The 20,931-nt window shown below is 42.1% G+C and overlaps 1 protein-coding gene across 1 annotated transcript in view; it reads right to left on the bottom strand.

Moving 5' to 3' along the window:
- Nucleotides 1–19,052: 19,052 nt before the first annotated feature.
- MDGA2 (MAM domain containing glycosylphosphatidylinositol anchor 2) overlaps nt 19,053–20,931 on the bottom strand; it is a 1,648,575-nt gene continuing 1,646,696 nt past the window's right edge. Inside the window, exon 18 of the mRNA XM_029598388.1 lies at nt 19,053–20,860. Within this exon, the coding sequence (XP_029454248.1) occupies nt 20,772–20,860 (89 nt within the window). The 3' untranslated portion in view covers nt 19,053–20,771. The remainder of the gene's footprint in view (nt 20,861–20,931) is intronic.

Here is a 20,931-nt window from a genome sequence, read left to right as displayed (position 1 = left end):
AAACAATAATAGCTATAAAACAAGCTTAGTGGAAATTATGGCACAAAAAAGTCTGTTATTGATGGATTAAAAAGTGCTTTACAGTAAGGATATAAAATAATGCCAACTGATTTTTTCACAAAATAACTCCATATGATATGTATGTATGAAAATTATTCAGAGGCTGAACTAGTCATTAATAATCTGCTTTGTCTCATATTAATGAATACCTATTTCTTAAAATTAATGTATGTCAGGACATATTTCTAAAACTGGTATTGTTTGGGTTTTCCCTTTCCTAAGAGGACAAATTTTCAAGCCATTATCCATGTTTGCAAGGGAAAACATTAGCTAAAGGCATTACATACTTTCAGTTACTACAGATACTTTGGCACAGTATAAGATTTGGCTTCATTTTTCTGTTTGAAACTGAGTAAAAGACCATATGAAAGAGCTGGTGCTGTGGTTCAGTGAAAGAACATGCCCTGTCATGTGAAGCTCCTGCTTCAATTCCCAGGCCAGGAATCTGCTGCACCAGCTGAGGCTGTAGAACAGGGCTTCCCAAACCTTTAGAAAATGTGACATTTTAGCACATGAAAATTCCCATAACCCCAGATGATGACCAAAACAAATTAGAAAGGGGGTGGGGGTCCCCTTCAACAGTCAGATCTAGTTTGGGGGAAGGTATAAGAGCAAGTGGGTAACCAACTTTGCTCTTCCTAGGAGTATTTATTTATTTTTATTTGATTTGATTTGTATTCTGCTTTTTGGCACTTCAAAGCGGATTACATTCAGATACTGTAGGTATTTCCTAACCCCAGAGGGGCTTACAATCTAAGGAGCATATTCTGTCACTGTGTGCTGCTATCTTCTTTCACTATTGCAGAAATACTGACAACCTTCCAACCCAAGCTGACAACATAATGACTAAGGACCACAACTATCAGAGGTTGAGGTGGTATGCTTTCTATAGCAACATCAAAGAAACCCCAAACTTCTCAAAGATGGTGAAAGCTCTGTGATTGGGTTATAGTGCTGCACATGTGTTAACCTTTGGAGCATGTGGGCATGAATTGGGAGTGCACAAATCTAGCAGCTTGCAGAATTATCTTTCTGAGATTTCTGACATATCTAGCTAAGGAGACCCTTTAGGACCTCCTCCTTACAAACTTTGACCTTTGGTTATACCTGCTGATTTAATGTACTTCCTACTTTTTTCCCTATGAACCTCATTTGACAAAAGTTCCCATGCTCTGAAATAGGATACCATATCCACACAAAAAAGAAAAATGTTTATCAAATAAGCAGGGATTAGGAAGATCTAGGGATGAAAAAAGGGTGAAACAAAAAGGACTCTAAGGATGTGAGGAGCAGAGGTCCTGGCAGATGGTGTTGCCCTTATTTCAACTGGGTAATGATACCAAGAATGGCGGACATCATTTGCAGAATGTTGATTCATACTTGGCCATTGGCCAACTGCGCCAGGTCAGAGCTCACCCCTCCTTAGGTCCCTTTATATGCTGGCCATCATCTGGCTGTGGCACTCCAGAACTTCCAACATAGCTCCCTCTGAGCTGGGACAGCTGGAGGATCCACAGCTCTGCCTGTAGATCCAGTATCTGCTACAATGGCTTGCTCCAGAGTAGGCATGTCCTGATGTGTGCCTTATGGCAAGGGAACCTGCATAAAAAATGTATTTATTTATTTATTTATTTATTTATTTAAAGGCTTTTATATACCGATGTTCATGTATTAGTACATATCGCGTCGGTTTACAGAGAACTAAAGTTAGAAATTACATCGAACATGTGGGTACAAATAACAAGGCGAACTTAGTATGAATTATATATAAACCAAAATCTTAGTCTTACATCTATTACGTGTAATAAGAGTTATAGATAAACCAGAAACTAAGAATTACATCAGACTTAGTAAGCATGCGTGGTACATATAACAGCATATAACAAGGCATAAGTCGAGAGAATAATAAAATTATAAATCAAAATTTAGTATTACATCTAGTGTAATAAACATAGAATGAGTGATAAATTGAGTAAAAAGTACAATTGAGTATAAATTAAGAACAGTAATTAAAACCAAAATATAGTCTTACATCTGACGTATTTAACACAAATTGTATGGAAAAGTGAGGACCTAAGTAAATACCTGAAAGCCGATGAACAGAAGGCCAAGCCCCAGAGATTTTTTCTAACCCTGGATCAAAGTCCCGTGAGAAGACTAGCATGGTAATGTTAAGATTGAAGGAAAGAGCGGTCTGAACAAGTTGAGATAATGGGGTTGTAGAAGCCTTTAAGTGAAGGCTTTTGTGAAAAGCCAAGTTTTAAGCTTTTTCTTAAACGTTCGACAACAAGTTTCTAGTCGAAGGTCCGTGGGGAGGGCATTCCAATGAGTGGGACCAGCAGTCGAGAATGCACGTTTCTTAAGCAGTGACTTAGCTGGAGGTGCATAGAGAGTGCCTAAATAACTGGTTCTGATTGGTCTGGATGATGCGTGATGACGAAGGGGGGAGTTTAGATCTAGCGAGGTTTGGGAGTGAATGGTCTTGTGGGTTATGGTTAGAACTTTGAACAAGATTCTGGATTTGATAGGGAGCCAGTGTAGGTTTTTTAGGATGGGTGTGATGTGTTCTCCTCTGCTAGAGTTGGTTAAAATCCTGGCCGCGGAGTTCTGTAACATTTGTAGTGGTTTGGTGGTGATAGCTGGAAGGTCGATTAGCAGAGAGTTGCAGAAATCGATTTTTGAAAATAGAATAGTTTGGAGAACTGTTCTAAAATCCTGAAGATGGAGGAGAGGTTTCAGCTTTTTTAATATGTGAAGTTTATGAAAGCATTCTTTTGTTGTATTATTGAAAAATTTTTTTAGGTTCAGCCTGTTGTCAATAATTACCCCGAGGTCTCTTACATGTGTGTGGGAGGTCGTTAGGGGTGTGATGAGGTTGTTGGCAGCCTGCGCGTTATCAACCTGAGTGATAATCATAAGTTCTGTTTTTGAGGTATTGACTACTAAGTTAAGGCTGGTGAGGAGGGAGTTTATGGACTGTAGACACTTATTCCAGAAATTAATGGTGTTGGAGATTGATTCTGTGACTGGTATCAGGATCTGGACATCATCGGCGTAGATGAAGTGCGTGACCTTTAAACTTGTGAGAAGTTGACAAAGGGGGAGAAGATAGATATTAAATAGGGTGGGGGAGAGGGAGGATCCTTGAGGGACTCCGAGTGTGGACTTGACCGGGTGAGAATCTTTATTGCTTATTCTAACCTTGAAGCTCCTATTGTCAAGGAATGATCTGAACCATTCAAGGGCTGATCCTGAGATGCCTAGGTCTGAGAGCCGATTGATGAGGATGGAGTGCTTCACCGTGTCGAATGCTGCAGATATATTGAGTAGTGCCAGGAGGTAGGGGGTCTTTTTCTCCAGGCCTGTGAGGACGCTGTCAGTCAGCGAAATTGAGGGATTTGCGGAATCCGAATTGGGCTGGTGTGAGAATCTTATGTTCCTCTAGGTATTCTGAGAGCTGGCTGTTAACTATCTTCTCCATAAGTTTGGCGACAAATGGAAGGTTAGCGATGGGGCGAAAATTGGCCGGGTCTGCAGGGTTCAGGTTGGATTTCTTGAGTAGAGGTTTGAGGGTGGCTAGTTTCAGCGGGTCCAGTACTAATCCTTGAGTTAGCGAGCAATTGATGATCTCTGCTAATGGCTTTGCGATGGTATTTGAGATGGTGAGCAGTAGTTTAAATGGAATGGAATCCATCGGATGCATGGTTTCATCTTTTTGAGAATAGATTCAATTTCAAGCGAGGATGTGGGTTTGAAGGATTCTAGGTTTGCTTTCTGGCTAAAGGGGGGAGTGTAGAGAGAGATGAAGGTTCAATATTTGAGGCTGCCAAAGGAGATATTAGGTTGAGGATTTTGTTTTCGAAAAATTGTGCAAGTTCTGTGCATCTGGATTGGGCTTGATCATCCGGGATAACTGCGGAGGTGGGTTTCGTGAGCTCTGAGACATAAGAGAACAGCGCTTTGGCATCGAAGGAGAAATTGTGAATTTTGTGGGCATAGAAATCTCTTTTTGTGCGAAGGATGATGTGTCTGTAACTGTGCATGAAGGTTTTGTACTCCGTTAATGTGGCACTGGAGGGTCTCTTTCGCCATGCATGTTCTTTGTGTCTCAGTTCTAGTTTGAGGTTTTTTAGTTCTTGTGTGAACCACGGTTTTTTGTTTTTACTGGATGGGTCTAGCTCTTTGGTTTTTAAGGGGCATATATTTTCTGCCACCTTGTTTGTGATGTTATTCCACGAAGTGAGGGCAGCCAGGGATGTGCAGAGCAAAATTTTATGTTCATATTTTTTATGTCCGAAAGGGGGTCCCACTTGCGGCCAATATGGACATAAAAAAAATCCAATGAGTTGGGTATATGTACATATGTGCAAAAAAAAAATTTAAACCCCCTCACCCTCCTTAATCCCCCCCCAGACTTACCACAACTCCCTGGTGATCGAGCGAGGAGTGAGGACGTCATTTCTGCAATCCTTGGCGAGAAGCATGTGACGTCGGTGGCACGTCGAGTGACGCGGCGTCACGTGATTCCCGGCTCGTTCGCGCCGGACGGCTCGTTCGGCCCAAAAAGAACTTTTGGCCAGCTTGGGGGGGCCTCCTGACCCCCCCAAGCTGGCCAAAAGTTCTTTTTGGGCCGAACGAGCCGTCCGGCGCGAACTTGCCGGGAATCACGTGACATCGCGTCTGAGTGACGCGGCGCCACGTGATTCCCGGCTCGTTCGCGCCGGACGGCTCGTTCGGCCCAAAAAGAACTTTTGGCCAGCTTGGGGGGGCCTCCTGACCCCCCCAAGCTGGCCAAAAGTTCTTTTTGGGCCGAACGAGCCGTCCGGCGCGAACGAGCCGGGAATCACGTGACGCCGGCGTCACTCGACGTGCCGCCGACGTCACATGCTTCTCGCCAAGGATTGCAGAAATGGCGTCCTCACTCCGCTCCATCACCATGGAGTTGTGGTAAGTCGGGGGGGGGGGGGATTAAGGAGGGTGAGGGGGTTTATATTTTTATTTTGGCTCAACAATCGCGATTTCCCACATATCGAACATATCTATGTTCGATATGTGGGAAATCCGATCGTTTATGTCGAATCAATTTTTTAAGTAAAAAAAAAAAATGAGTTGCGTTTCACTAATGCGGTCAATCCGAATGCACACCCCTAAGGGCAGCCTCTGCATCAGAAAGGTCAAGGTTAGCAAGTTCCGTTGAAAGATGGGAGGTGAGGTCGTCCATGGAGCAGAAGTTCCTGTAGTGAATAGTGGTTTTGGAGACTGGTGAGACTGAGTTGCCCTTGATACAGAGGTCAGTTGTGATCATTAGATGGTCTGACCAAGGGATAGGGAAGCAATGAGGCGGGGAAGTTTGGGTGAGGCCTGAATTTATGAATATAAGGTCCAGTGTGTGCCCAGCTTTGTGCGTGGGACTCTTAACGATTTGTGAGAAGCCCATGGCCTTGAAGGAGGATAGTAACATTTCGCAGTTGGAGGAGAGGGGGGTCACGTCGATGTGGAGGTTAAAGTCTCCCATGATGACTGCTGGGGTGTCATTTTTGATATGTTTGGCAATGAATTAAATGAGCGGAGACGGATCCGAGTCTAGGAGGCTGGGTGGAGCGTAAAGTAAACAGATTTGGAGTTGTTTAGAGCTGAAAAGCGCAAATTCAAGACGGGAGGTATGTATAGTGTTCTGTAGGGATAGTCAACTCTTTTTTTGCAGCTAAGCAAAGACCCCCTCCTCTTTTTTTGGGTCTAGGTATTGAATAGATATCATAGAGATGAAGGGGTAATTGATTGATTAGAGCTAAGTCTGTGAGTTTCAACCAGGTTTCGGTGATGGCGCAGATGTCCGGTTGTGAGTCCAGGAGATAGTCGTTGACTATATGAGTTTTTTTTTTAATGGATTGGGCGTTGAAGAGTGTTAATGAAAATAAGGAAAGCCCAAGGAATTGAGTGAATGGGGAGGTCATTATGGGTATCAAACGCTTATGCTGGAGGAATGTAGGGTCGGTGCGTTTTTTGCGGTTCTTGTAGAGGTTTTTTATGGTAGGGATAGGGTAAAAGAGCATGGTTGAAGCCCAGAAAGTATTGAAATTGAAGGTGAGTTGATGAAGATTGGATGAGGCCCCAAGAGGCGAGAAAGTGCAGGCTGTGTGGGATGAAGCACTTAGTGGCTGCACGAAGGGGCGCACAAAGGGGCCTGCCCCTTTGTCACGCGACGCCCGGCACGCGGCGCCACAGCAGAGCACCCAAATTTAAATGGCCACGTGGGCCCACCTCCCCGGTGTCAGGGGGATGCGGCTCCGGAGACCAGAGAGTGGCTCGGGGGCGCAGGGAGGGTGGAGGGGCGGCACAGAGCATTGGCAAGTCTTACTTTTTCCTTTTTTTCTTCTTTGTGGGTCGGGTTGGTGGTTTTTTCCCTTGAATTTCCAGGTGTTCCTTTTTTTCTAGTTTTAGCTTCACTTCTCACTTTTTCAGTTTATTCACACTGGCGTTCTCCTCTCTCCTTCCGGGCTTCTTCTCCTTCACTTCAGGTGGAGGAGCAGGGAGGCACCGGTACAGATTTTTGGTGCTGGCAGCCACGTAGGTCCGTCGGTGGTCGGCGCAAGGTCTGTGGTCGGCGGGTCGGTTGGTGGTCAGCGCACCCAAAAGGGGCTGGCCGCAGCAGAGCGTCCAAATTTAAATGGCCGCGTGGGCCTGCCTTCTCGGCATCAGGGGGACCCGGCTCCGGAGACCAGAGAGTGGCTCGGGGGCGCAGGGAGGGTGGAGGGGTGGCGCAGAGCGTTGGCAAGTCTTACTTTTTCCTTTTTTTCTTCTTTGTGGGTCGGATTGGTGGTTTTTTCCCTTGAATTTCCAGGTGTTCCTTTTTTTTCTAGTTTTAGCTTCACTTCTCACTTTTTCAGTTTATTCTCGCTGGCGTGCTCCTCTCTCCTTCCAGGCTTCTTCTCCTTCACTTCTGGTGGAGGAGCAGGGAGGCCACAGTACAGTTTTTTGACGCTGGCAGCTGCGTAGGTCCATTGGTGGTCAGCGCGAGGTCCGTGGTCGGCGGGTCGGTCGGTGGTCAGCACACCCAAAAGGGAGCATGTGAAGACCTTTGTTCTCAGCTCCCAGGACAAACTGAGGACAGTTCTGGAAGGGGAAGATCACCAGGAGGAGGGGAAATTTAAGGGGAAAGTAGAGGTTCTGGCTATATGGCCACTGGCTCCTGGCACAGGAATGGTTATTACCTGCTGCAACTTCTTGAAGTGGAGCTGGTGGCAGTAGCTTGCCTGCTGTGGCCTCCTGTACTGGTAGTAGTGATGATAGTGGTGAGGTAGTCTGGGAACAGATGGTAGAGGGGCTGAACTTTGGAGGAGAAGGAGATGCGGCTTGTATCTGTGAAAAGAGAAATATATGTAATTACATGAGCAAGTAACCCGAAAACCACTGTCAGCAGTAGTTAGGGGAAGCCCATAGAATCTTTCCCTTCAATGTGGACTTCATCTAACAGAAGGTTTGTGGCAAGGGGATGGTAATGAAACATTGGTGTAACCTATAATAACTATTTGTTCCAACCCTATTCATGAGTGGCAGCAGAGCAGAGGGCTTCTATAAGGTTAAGGTGAGCAGCATGGATAGAGCATAGTGAAGACCAAAGCTGAATGGTCATGTGCAAGGGACACTTCTTAATGTCCCTGAATCCTTAAAGGTTGTAGCAATGATTAAGTCACTTGGTAATCTGACCTTGTACGAGTGGCAAAAATGTGTTCTGAAGCATACACAGTTGAGAGAGCAAGAACATAGCTATAATAGGAAATAACTAACATAGTACATATAGCTTCAGCAGTGCATATCCCTCTTAAAGCTTGTCTTTGTCTGAGGTCTCAGTTCAATACCTATGCCTAGAGTATAACCAAAAGACAGCCTTCCACACAGGTGAGATGCATAGATGGGCAGCAGTGGAAATATCCTAAAAACTGCACATAGGGATACAGATGTATATACTCATAGATGTGACTTAGGTGTATTTAGCTCTCGTCCACTCCAGAGCCCAATGCAAGAGGTCAAACCATTCCACCTCATACTTGCACAGGAGACGGGCTTTCTATTTTAAGTTCTCCACTTAGAAAGACAGAAACATAGAAAATAAATGAACCTAAGGACCATAACATCCATTTAGTCTTCCCAATATCATTATGGTACATAGCCAGAGATCCCTGTTGATCTCTCTTTCCTTTGTGTCTTTGAATCTATGATCCTCTGGGATTCTGCTATGCTTTCTAGAAGTCAGTTTTTATGTTTCTAGCATTTCCATTGGGAGCTCATTCCATGTATCCACATCCTTTCCTTGACACATATGTCCTGATTATGCTCCTCAGTCTACCCTCATGAAGGCTTTTAACTCTTAAGGTAGAAGGTGTTGCACTCAGTAGTCTGTGGGCTTCTCCCATGGACCACCATACTCACCCTCTCGAACGGGGCTTTCCTGTTAGCTCCTGACATGGTGCAGTCCCTCCCAGAATCTTTGTGGCGGGCCGCCACGCTCCAATGTGGCAAGACACCACAGACACTCCCATGTGGCAGGACTCTGCTGACTTCTGCTGGCCTCACTCCCCCTAGGGAGAGCATGTACCCATAGTCAATTTATTTAAAGAGACCATAGCAGGAACTGGCTCAAGGTTCCTTCTGATGACATCACTGTTCAGGTCTATAAAAGGCCCTTGCTGACATCCCTCCAACACCTCAGCAACAGGTCCACTTACTCTGAAAATAATGCATGTTGCTCCAGCATCCTTGTCTTCAGTTCCAGTGTCCTTGTCATCAATTTTTCAGTTCTTCAGCTCCGGTGTCATTGTCTTCAGTTCTTAAGCTTCTCATTCACTGCACGCCTGTTCTTCTCTATACCTTCCTGCCATGTCTATCTGACCCCCTTCCCATCAGATATACCTGGTTTGACCTCAGCCTGATCCTGGATATACTTGACTGCTGCCTGCCACTGAACACTGTCATCAGATATGTTTGACTGCTGACTGCCACTGACCACTGCCTACCACTGGATATGTCAGACCTCCATCTGCCTACCCAGCTACTCTACAACAACCTTGTACACCATCAGCAGACGCCCCACCTAAGACCTGCCAGCCCCAGCACCCAAAAGCTTAACCCAAGGGGAACGAGGTCTGGTATAGGCGAAGCTCCAGCTGTGCCTCTGCTTTGTCTGGGTCGACCTGCCAATGATGTGAACCTACAAGGCTCCTCCCTGCAGGTTGCATCAATTCTGCCTTGGCTCAAGTATTCATGAACCCAACAGAAGGTTTGGTGGTTAAGTTGGCAGCAGAGGGCAAGCCAGATGCAAGACATGTGTTCCTAGTCCCTCCATATATCCTGCACAAGGAAGAGGTGTTGCTCCTTAGTCACAATGAAGTTGCCAGCAGCCAGACATCCTACTGGAAAAATTGGGCTTAAGGCTCACGGAGACATTTTTCCTGATGACTCTATGCATAACTGGAAGGTGGTGACTTTCACACAGAAGTGATATACAGAAATGTTATGAGCATATGTTTTGTGCACAATTCAGAGAAAATACATGCCTAAAAAGGGGGATGAAGATATGTGTGTTTTATAAATTGTGTGCCTGCTGTGACACCTGTTATAAAATACCCTTATGGGTGTATGCACTTAGTTATGCACACTACTGAAAGTTGCCCTCAAAGAATTTTAGTAACTGGCATAAATTTCAGTAGGTTCTCTACTGACATTTTAGATAAGACTAGATAAGACTTCTGTTTTGGTGATATTGTTTTAACTGTCTAGCATCATCAGCATAATTTTTCCTCTTAACAATTACCTATACATTATAATCACATTTAATATGAGATATATGGAAAGGAAAAGAACTCCTGATTCAATAATGCATCGATTAAAGCATATATTTGTATCTCAATTTAAAATATGTCAAATACAATTACTGATTTTGGCCTCTACTTTATGACAAATATCATTTTGAATGAATAAAAGGTTATCTGAATTAACTGCAGCTTTATGATGAAATCAACATGTATCAGTCATTTTTGCATCAAGATCAATATCAAATGGAGTTGAAGTATTAACATTTTTCAATTGTGGATTTCCTAAAAGAAAAAATGGATCAAGCAAACCAAATAGCTCATATTCTCAAGTCAAGGCACACAATGGTAATAGCTCTGTGCTGGTAAATGCTGTGAACACTTTAATAAGTCTGCTGGGATTGTTGAGTGCTAATTATATACCGATGGTCCTCTTACTGCAACTGGCTCACAGTTGAAATATGCCTGCATTTTTCATGGCAAAACGAAGTCAGATGGAGATGTCTCTAAGACAGAAATCTACTACACAACCTAACTATCTAGTTCTCTTCATTGCCAGTATGGTTGCTAGAAATCCAGTTATGGTATAAAATGATTATTTATGATGGTGAGTATCATTGCAATCTCTTGATAAAAACAGGCACAAAATATCTTTAGGATAAGAATGCTGCATGGCACAATTTACTCCTGTTTGAAATGTGCTTTATCATCCTAATTGGGGTAGCATAATTTCAGAATGTGTAGTGAATTACAGTAATTATACAATTTAGATGTGAATTTTTAAAACTGTTGCCCCCTGATGCTTCTTTTTTAGGCTCTTTAAAATTAGTAAAATGGGAGGCAGCAGTAAAAATAAAATGGAATTTTTTTATATTCACTGAAGATATGCAATTCATATTTTCTCTTTAATTTTGCTTTCTTGATTTAACTACAGTACCCTTACTTTCCTATTAGTAAGGAGGATAATTTTCAAATAGTCTGCATTGGAAAGTCAGTAAAAATGTACCTGAGTTCACCATTTATCATAGTGAATTTGTATGCAAAAACCTACTTTGAAAATTATCACACCAAAACTACCCTGCTCAAGTTCAACCTGCTATTTGGTATGCACACATTTTTCCTAACAACTTTCGTGATATACTGGTGGATTTTATAAAATATGTGCAGAAGTTCAAAACCCACCCCAGCTTCGCCCCTAGAAATGCCTTCACTTAGGGGGTCATTCTCTAACACTATCACACGCGAAAAGGGATCTAGCTCAGGGCGGAGTTGGCCCCAGAAGAGGAGGAGTCGGGGCAGCACCGGGGCAGACGTTGCGGACACATCGCTGGTGGCAAAAGGTAAGATTCCATAAAAGGTGTAGTTATTCAGCGCGAAAGCCGGCAGCGAAAGCCGGCAGCGATCTCACCACGGAGATGCGATCGCCGCCGGCTATCGCAGGACCGCCCCCCGCTTCGCCCCCTGTTACCGCCTTAGTCTGGATAAACTTACATTTGAATATCATATATGCGCATGTTTGACTGCATACTGGAAGAGAAATTTTATAAAATGTCACTTTTGTATGTAAAATGCTGTTTCACACCCAGAAGTCCCTTAGAAACTTACCACCCCTTCACAAGATATAGCAGAAACAGAAAAGGTGCAGAGAAGGGCAACCAAAGTGATAAAAGGAGATAGAATGATTCCCTTATGAGGAAGGGCTAAAGAGGTTAGGACTCTTCAGAGTGGAGAAGAGATAGCTGAGGGAAGATATGATAGAGGTCTATAAAATAACAAGTGGAATGGAATGAGTGAACGTTAATCAATTGTTTACTCTTTCAAAGAGTAGAAATACTAGGGGACACACAATGAAGTTACTAGGTGATACATTTAAAACTAATAAGAGAAAATATGTTTTTACTCAATGCATAATTAAGCACTAGAATTCATTGCCAGAGGATATGGTGAAAACTATTAGTGTAGCTGCATTTAAAAAAAAATTTGGACAAGTTCCCGGAGGAAAAGTCTATAAACCAGTATTAAGGTGGAGTTGCAAATATACATGTTTATCCCTGGGATAAGCAGCAAGGAATCTATCTAACCCTTGGGATCCTGCCAGGGACTTATGGATACAAGATACTGGGCTTGATGGACTTTTGGTCTGACTCAATATGGCAAGTCTTATTTTCATATATTGATTTACTAAAATTAATTTCCCCACATGCAATGTTTTCTGTAAGGTTTTGCTCTGTGAAAAATTTAGATCTTCGGCAATATTTGCATAATTTCAAAATTGTATATACTAAATTATTAACATTGCTTTTGGAGAGTGTTCTGAACAATTTTCAGTTGCACAGTGGAAACTGCTGAATATTTTGTGCAGGTCTTACACTGGATACCAATGCAAAATGTATTACATGTGAAATATAATTTCACATATGTTTTTATTATTTAAAATTTATTATCCAGTTCATAAATCTGACACATTGAATAGTATCAGACTATAGAGCTATTAGGTCTATAGAACTATAGATTTGCAGAATATAAATGCTTAACTAAATAAAATAAATAAATAAGTACATATTTAGAAGATGTATGAGTTAAAATAGGCTTTCAATCACATAAATCCAATCAATTACAAACTCCCCCTCTTCTTCCTGCTATAACCTGTCTGCACAAAATGACTGTGCACAGAGTTTTAAAAACTGGACAAAAAAGGGTCTGGGTTTAGCCATGCTTGGGGTAGGGTTTCAAATTTAGGCCTATATTTATTTCACGGGGGCAAAATTATGAAGCTGGCCCCATCACGGCAATGCGTTTTCGCCCACCATAGTTGTGGCCAGGCTGCATAGTTTCGTGCCGATAATGCCATGGGAAAAGGTATAATTATTTCTCACGGTGCTGCCAGCGATGATGTAGAAAACATTATCACCCGCAGCGCTGCCGAGATATAACTCTGCACAAACCCCACCCACACTCCTCTCCTTCCCCTAATTTGCATTGTACCACCGTGATATAGCCGGTATCGCATGTGGTAGGGCCTTATTGAGTGTGATAAGGCCCTTATGCACACAATACTGGCACATCGCGGTTTGATGAATGACCCGGTATGCCAGTTAGCACGATATTCAGTGCTAATCAGCCAAATTTATCTGCCTATATACAACTGCACAAATGGTTGTTTTAAATCATAACCACATTTAAACTCTTTACTATGAATGTTGCCAGCTGTGACCCAAAGCGAGAAAGTTATCACTATTCACAATCCCTAGGAGAAATGTTTGCCACTGGTTCTGCTGCCTCAGTCTATCCATAACATGAAAAAGTTGCTGGCACTCAGGGTCACATAAAGAGAGCTTGGCCACACATCCTTTGTTGTAGTGCACCCCTCCTGAGATAACTATGCCTGTTGAACAAATGAATGTGCCCCCTTGCAGCTTCTAGTGAAACAGTGTGAACAGAGAATCACTATGCAACCAAACATATGTGATGGGCCTGTGGCGTTGGAGTCTTGTTGGATAGAGAGTTTGAGTTGGGAGGATTTCACTTAAATTCTACCTGTGTAGCTGTACATGGTTTTATAATGTTTGAGTGTTGGGAAGTAATTTCTGATGGGACTATTTCATTGAACTGCCCCTAGATGTCACAATGTCTAGTAAGATTGTAGGATGCATGCAACTAAAAGCGTATTTGGGTGAAGGAAAATTTAGATGATGTGACTCCTTTCAGAGGGCTGGAGAAGAGGATCTTCTAGCAGCAGAGTATTTATTTATTTTATTGATTTATATTCTACTTTTTCAGGTACTTCAAAGTGAATTATATTCAGGTACTGCAGGTAGGTAGTTCCCAGTCCCCAGAGGGCTTACAATGAGGGATGGTAACTTTCAATCTGCCACACAGGTGCTCTTTGGCCCTTGTGTGTCGGCATGTGCCCAGATGTGCAGCTATTTTATAACGTGTGCGCACACATACACACAAATTATAAAATAACCTGGCCATGTGCATGTGTGCCCATTTTTAAATGGGCATGCGCCTAGGCATGCAAATCTCAAATATTCTGCATACGTCAGGGTATTTTATAACAGGCACACATCCACACCATTGCTAGTTTCAGCAGTTCATCCACCAGTTTGCCCAGTTAAGAGCTAGATCCACCTGGTTTGATAGCCTGCACTCTTCCCACCCAGACCCTTTAAATCCAGCAGAAATGGCTAATATCTTTTTATTTTTTGAAGTTACACCTCCCCATAGCAGAAGTGGATCTGGGCGCGCACCAGGGTGCGTAGGTATTTACGTGCACATCTCTTGGCCATGTCCCGAAATGCTCACGCCCTGCACAGATTATGCCCACATCTCACTCCTTTTTGAAATCAAGTGAGATGTGCGTGCAGTGGAAGATACGCCTGACTTGTGCGCGCATTTCCCGATTTTGGTGTGCACCAGGCTTTTAAAATTTACCTTACAGTTTGTACCCAAGGAAATAGAGGGTTAGGTGACTTGCTCAAGATCACAAGGAGCAGCAGTGGGATTGAATCCTGGCTTCTCCGGTTCATAGCCCACTGCTCTTTCCTCTAGGTTCCTTCTCCAATCCTGAGTTGGTTTGGCAGGAAGAGAGGAAAGGAGTCTGGGAGATTTTTAGGGACCTGCCTGCAGGTGGGCCATCTGGATCACCTCTTTGCTAAGAGAATGGTTTGCAGGTGCTTTCCCCCCTCAATGGGAACAACCCGAGGCTGGAAAGGTGTTTCTCCCCCATGGAGGAATAGCAAGCGGGATTAGTCCTGAGACACGAAGAAAGGAGAAGTAATATTGGGTCCCACTGTTTATGCAAGACCTGGAGGTGAGGAGGGGGTGAGAGGCTTGAGTTGGGGAACCAGGGAACCTCTTGTCTAAAATCATATTCCTGTCTTGGTCTGAGAAGATAAGGTGGTAACTCAAATATGGTAAGATGACTTGATGATTTCACTTTGGATTGGTATTTTGGAAAATGTGTAAAGCCACCATGAGAGTAATATTTTTGGGACAAGTTAATGGAGTAATGAGGGAAAAGCGATGGGGAAGTATTTTGAACAAAAGGGGAAGAAATATTTTTAATGCTAATGTTGGACACTAGGTTGCTATTGGTATTGATGTTGCCATAGTCTGACTACAGAAGTCTAATAACTCTTGATTTTATCAGAATATTTTAAATTCTTTTGTAAACTTTAACTGCTGGCAACCCCATAAAAGAAAGGTTGTTGGTTTAATTATAACTTGAAGTGAGTTCCTATTTTGTCTACTGGTGTGAGTATATGAGGACAAAGTCAAGAAAACTAGGTGGTTGACTTTCCCCGTGTAGCCCAGGGAAAAGTCGCTGTCTCTGGGTCTGGGTTCACTCTACTTTTCTTGAACCCACCGAAGAGACTGGTGCTGTGCTCTCTAACAGGTACTGACCCTTTCACCTTTCTAAGTGCCCTGTCGTGGGGGGGCTACACATAGATATCAGTTTCAAAACTTTATTTTGGAATATGGTCTCAGCAGGCTACAATATATCCAGCTACATAACTCGGGGGAGAAAATAATTTGAAGTTAGACTTGAAGTAATTAAAAAAAACCCATGTTATCCAAGTCCCCAGATACACTGAAATCCATATTAAGTGGTGCAGCGAGTAGGTAGTCCTCCAGGCAATATTAGCTGGATAACTTTAGTTGGGATATTTAGTAGGACTTACCTGGGTAAGTCTACCACTCCATATATAGAATTTTCCTAAATTTACTTAGTTTAAATGACCTGGGTAATATTAGGACGGGGTTTTCCCTGACCAGACTTATCTGGCTAAGTTTATCTGGATAGCACTGAATATCTGTTTGGCCTGGATACATTTAGGATAGATGCCGGATGTCCTTTAAAAGCATTTATTGTAGTGGAGACGCAAAAAATGCCCGACTAAGGCCGAGTTTCGCCACTTCTCAAGTGGCTGCCTCAGGGGCTGACTTGTTCAAGATCTGAACATACATATCTCGCTCTGTTTAAAGGTGAAACAGCACCAGTCAATGAATGTCGTTTTGTCACTAATCGGATGTTTAGTCTCCACTCTTATCGTTATGTGACATAAATGCTTTTAAAGGACATCCGGCATCTATCCTGTTTGTTGACACCATTACGGCTTTCATAGATCGCCTCCTTTCTTGTTTTCTGGATACATTTAGGCCGTGCTCTCATTCTCCCTCTTTTAAGCCTGTTAAATAATACCCAGGCAAAATGTTGTCAATTGGAAAATTTTAATCTTGAGGTTTGTACAGATAATTTAATTTACCCAGACAAATCCTTTTCATTATCAATCAACCTCATAATGTCCTTCATTTCAATTATTTCCATTTTGAGGGTTTTTGAGATGTTTCATTTTCCCATTAGAACGTTTTACAGAAATAATAATACATTTATCCAAGCTCTGCCTCACCATAAAAATTGTTTCAGTTTCGTACCAGAACCTTTTCTATTGAAAATGTAATTAGAAGCAAATTTGGCACTGTCACAAAATTGTGATAAATTACTCTTCTGAATGTCTGTGGCAGCCCACCCCTCTCACGTCTGATATCAAACAGAAAAATAAATCTTGTGATCATCAAGTTGTGGAAGTTTAAAGTTATCAAACATTCAGCAACTCACCTTTTGTTATTAATATGATTCTTAGTGATGTTCAGCCGAACATGGCCATTTCCACTAGATTACTATTACAGTGTGCCAGTAGAATATGAGTTGGAAAAAAGGGTTTTGATCCTTCCTAATTAAATCTGAGGAGATACATTAAATTTGTCATCCAAATTGACAGAAGCGAAAGGAAGACAATGGACATGAAAAGAAAACAAGAGAAAGGGATGTGAAAAAAGCATAAGGTTATCATAAGTTAGTAGTATATTTAATATAAAAGGAAGAAACGATAGGACTGCCCAAGGTCTGAGCTTTTGGACCCACAATGGAAAAAAGAAGCCCAGAAGGGCAGAGGCAAGGAGCCCAACGTATCAGCCCGTGCAATATAAATAAAGAGGCTGAGGTACTAAGGCGTGAATGTTTGAACAGGGTGGGTACTACCAGTGCAAAAAGGCACAAAACAGCCTGGAATGTGCAGACATGCCAATGCTATAAAGTGTGCTTGAAAAATGTGCACATATTCACCTTTCTTGGGCACACAATGCAATAGGTAAATGAGTCACCATGCTAAAACAGATGCTAGGGATAAACTGTGCATCCCTAGAGCATCCTTGGCATCAGGTACCCAGGAGATGCTCAATTTATGAGTGTCCATTTTATCCCGCAGCAGCGAATATACCAGCACAATATGCACGCCCAATATACACGGCCTGGAGCATGTATATTCTGCTTGTTTATTGTATGTCTGGAATTTTGATTTTTTTCCGTCAAGCCTTTTTATTTTTTCAGGATGCTGCTTTCTGTGGTTCTTCCTACATGTATCATGCTGATACTAGGAGGAGGAAACACAGAAAAGCAGTATTTTTTGTTTTTAAGTAGACCCCTTCACGCGCAACAAGACTTTACACCTGCTCCAGGAGAGGCATAAAATTTGATGGGTTAAAAAGTGCACAGTGGGCGCATGGAGATTTTTAGCATCATGGGGTAATAGCTAATAGCTTCATCTCCATGGCATTTACATATGATCAGCACTACTAGCCACACCTTTGTTTGGATGTGTGCTTTGGAGGTGCTTATCTCCTTACTGCATTGAGGGTTATGGATGCGTGTCCAAAATGCACGTCCAAATGCTTGTTGACCTTTGTGCTAGGCTGGTTGCAGTTTATTGCATTGGCTTGTGAAAGCTGCAAAGGGAAATTTTAATACCTGCGCACACGCGTCCATGTGCATGTGCTTCCCAGTGCACATACATGGACACGCCGATTTTATAACATGCTTGCTCCAATGCGCACGTTATAAAATCCACTACCAAAGGGCACATGCGCGCGCCGATTTTAAATATTGGCATGCCCATGAGTGAGTGAATGCATAAGGAGGGGAACATTTTACAAGATGTGCACGGAGATGCAATAGGCCCTAATCCCTGTTTCCTCCCAGTCCGTTCCAATAAAGGAGCAGACTGGAAGGGAACTTCTTAAACCCCCTAACTAATCTGCCTCCCTTTTCCCCTATCTGCCTCGATCTCTAAAAACCCACTAACTACCCCACATTTTTTTGATTTACTTACCGGCAGTGCAGAGCAGCAGTAAGTTGCGCAGATCCGGCATTCCTGGCGCACATGGCAATGGGACAGTGACTTAACGGTGTTGTCCCAGTCTGCCCATGCCCCACCCAGATCCTGTCTCCGGCCCGCCCCATTTTCAGCAGGTCTTTCATCTGTGAATACCGGGAGATATGCAGGTGGCCACAGGTCTTTGAAAATTTGTGCAACCCAGCCACACTTGTACTTCCTGATATAGGTGTGCATAGGCCTTTTAAAATTAGGCCTTAATGGTACTGCCCCGGACTTCCCAAGCCCGACCCAGGCCCCACCTCCAGCCATCCCCTTTGTCCGAAAAACATTCTTGTCCACGTACAGGCACATATGCACATGGCTGCAGGTGTTTTAAAATTTCTGCGGCACGTGCGTGACCTGGCCACGCATGGATCTGCCATTTCAGTGTGCACCGCCATTTTAAAATTCAGCCTTTAATGGACAGAGTCATTACAACCTTGTATACCAATGGTACTATGTAAATAATAAATATCATCATTACTGGGGGAAGGTGGGAATGATATGTTTGATGCTTTTCACCCGGTATGCCAGCTGGGATATGGACAGCTATTTTTCTATATGTCATCCATTTGAATTGAATTCACAATGGGATACAATTTAATATTGGAAGGTAATATTGTACAGGAGCTTAGGCATGCTGAGATATGATACATATATAAAAATAAATTATGTGTATATAAGGCCTTTCAAGATTAATGCTTTTTTTTTTATAGCACTGGCTAAGTAGTTCTGAGTGAAAAACAAATGCTGGAATCTCCTTTGCCAGAGTTCTCAAAATAATTGCCATGATTTCCATTGGCTGGACTACAAATTAGCAAATTTATCCCAAAATACATTCATACAACTACTGGGGTGTAGGAAAGCAATACTAGACATCTTTGCACAGCTATTTTACTGTATGCATGGTTATAAGCAGGTAGCCTAACAAAAACACATACCACTTCTCATACCTTACCTGGAAAGAGGCTTTATTGAACATAGCTGTAAAATTATCTTTTCAGTTGAATTACTGAATTTGCACAAACATTTCTACAGAATAAAAAAAATCAAGCCTTGTCATTGTTCTACTATATCTTCTTGTGCTTTTTTTGTATCAATATTTGCAATTGTTATAGATTTAATACTTATACTCCAATTACTTGCATATCAGTTTGTTTTAATTTCTAGGGATTTGAAAGAACATAGAATTTTCCTCTGTAGACAAAAGTCTTTTAAATGAAGTTAAAAGTTGAGATAATTTAAGGAAAAAGGTCTTCAAATTTTCATAACCAACTGAGTAAGGGAAATTTACAATGCATTGGAAAACTGGCTGGTTAAAGGTATGGTATGTTCTCAGGTAGCTCAAAGTCAATTTTACAGGTTTTTTTTTAAAAAAAAAAACCTTGTTTAAATCTTGCTAAAATAATAAAATAATATTTCACAATCTGCACAGAGTCTGACTAAAGGGCAGAGGCATAATACCCTCAATGTGTTTAGAATAAAGCCGGATTTGCAGGCCCAGAGCTGCTGTAGAGTTTGTACGCACTGCAGTCATAAATACTCTGGTTCGTTACTTCTTTTCCCTCTTAAACTAGGGCCAAATTCATTTTGAATTGGAGGTCAGAGTAAGAAATCACTTTGTGTTTTACTGACTTCTGCACTATGTTTTTTGCTCTGGTTGTTCACTTCATAACCTGAAAAAAGAAGAATGTTTTTCCCCATTTCTGTACCATTGGAAGCTAATTTTATAATGGATAATAAGCTGAAAGACCATGGCTGTCTAGAAGGTTAAAGAACATATATCTTGCCCTGGTGGGCTTATGCAGCAACTTAAGTCCATGAAGCGACATTGTTTTTCTGGCCTGGAATCCACTCATATAGGCCTGTAGTTTGTTTATAAAACAGTTCTACACAAACCACTTATAGCAGTGCAAGCTTCTGTGTCTAAATTTTTCAGGCTTGTTTCATTGAAGGCACTTGGTTTCCATGGCAATTTATAAAAGATGGTGGTTTGGTTTTTCATTAGAACAGACAACTTTAATTGGAAGGTTCAAGTGGCTGCAAGCAAACTCCATTGAGCCTGTGTAACATATAAGCCCAGGCTGTATATCCTGAATAATAATCCATGCAAAAAAGAGACAGCATATAGTTATTTAGCATAGCCATGAAAAAAAGGAAACATAAATGTCTTAAACAGCTTTGAGTTAGGGTTATTTTCTAAGAAAGGTGACAGCCAAAGGCAAAAAGGGCCTATTTTTATTTATTCTCTATTAAAAACCTTCTTGAAGGGAAAATAAATGCCAACTCTTCATGTACCCTGTTTACTGTGAGGTTTTTGTTGGCAGGCCATTAGGTTTCCATGGTAACAAGCAAAATCTATTCATTTGAAACAAAACCAGCCATGACTTTGTGCTTTGACAAGGATTTCTTTAGCTCTTTTTCCAGAAATCAACCAGATGATGTTGTAAATCTTCTTAACCACAGAAACGTCAGAAGTTATCTTTTCATGATGGCCACATCGACTTTCATATTTTGTTTGTAATAATTTTTTACTCCAACGATGCCATTTGCCCCAGTGCTTTTTTGAGTCAGTAGTCAGTATAGGAATCTTTGGTAGTTTGTTTTTCAACGTCCATTTACAAAGACTCTTTCTTCATGCCAGTGCCTAGTGAATCTTTCTGTAGCCTCTGCCAATATAAGGTCACCTTCGATGACTTAAGACAAAGATCCAGAAGCTAACTGGAAACAGCCATATATGTACTAATGTCCCAACAACACCAGATGGTAAACCTGAAAGGAAAAATATTTTTATTAATATTTTACTGTTAAATTATTTATAATGGTATATTTAAAGTTATATA

Source organism: Rhinatrema bivittatum, chromosome 4 (assembly GCF_901001135.1).
Source record: "Rhinatrema bivittatum chromosome 4, aRhiBiv1.1, whole genome shotgun sequence".
In the NCBI taxonomy this organism is placed as follows: Eukaryota; Metazoa; Chordata; class Amphibia; order Gymnophiona; family Rhinatrematidae; genus Rhinatrema; species Rhinatrema bivittatum.
Note: the sequence above shows the minus strand (reverse complement) of the source record. Positions and strands in the feature narration are given on the sequence as shown.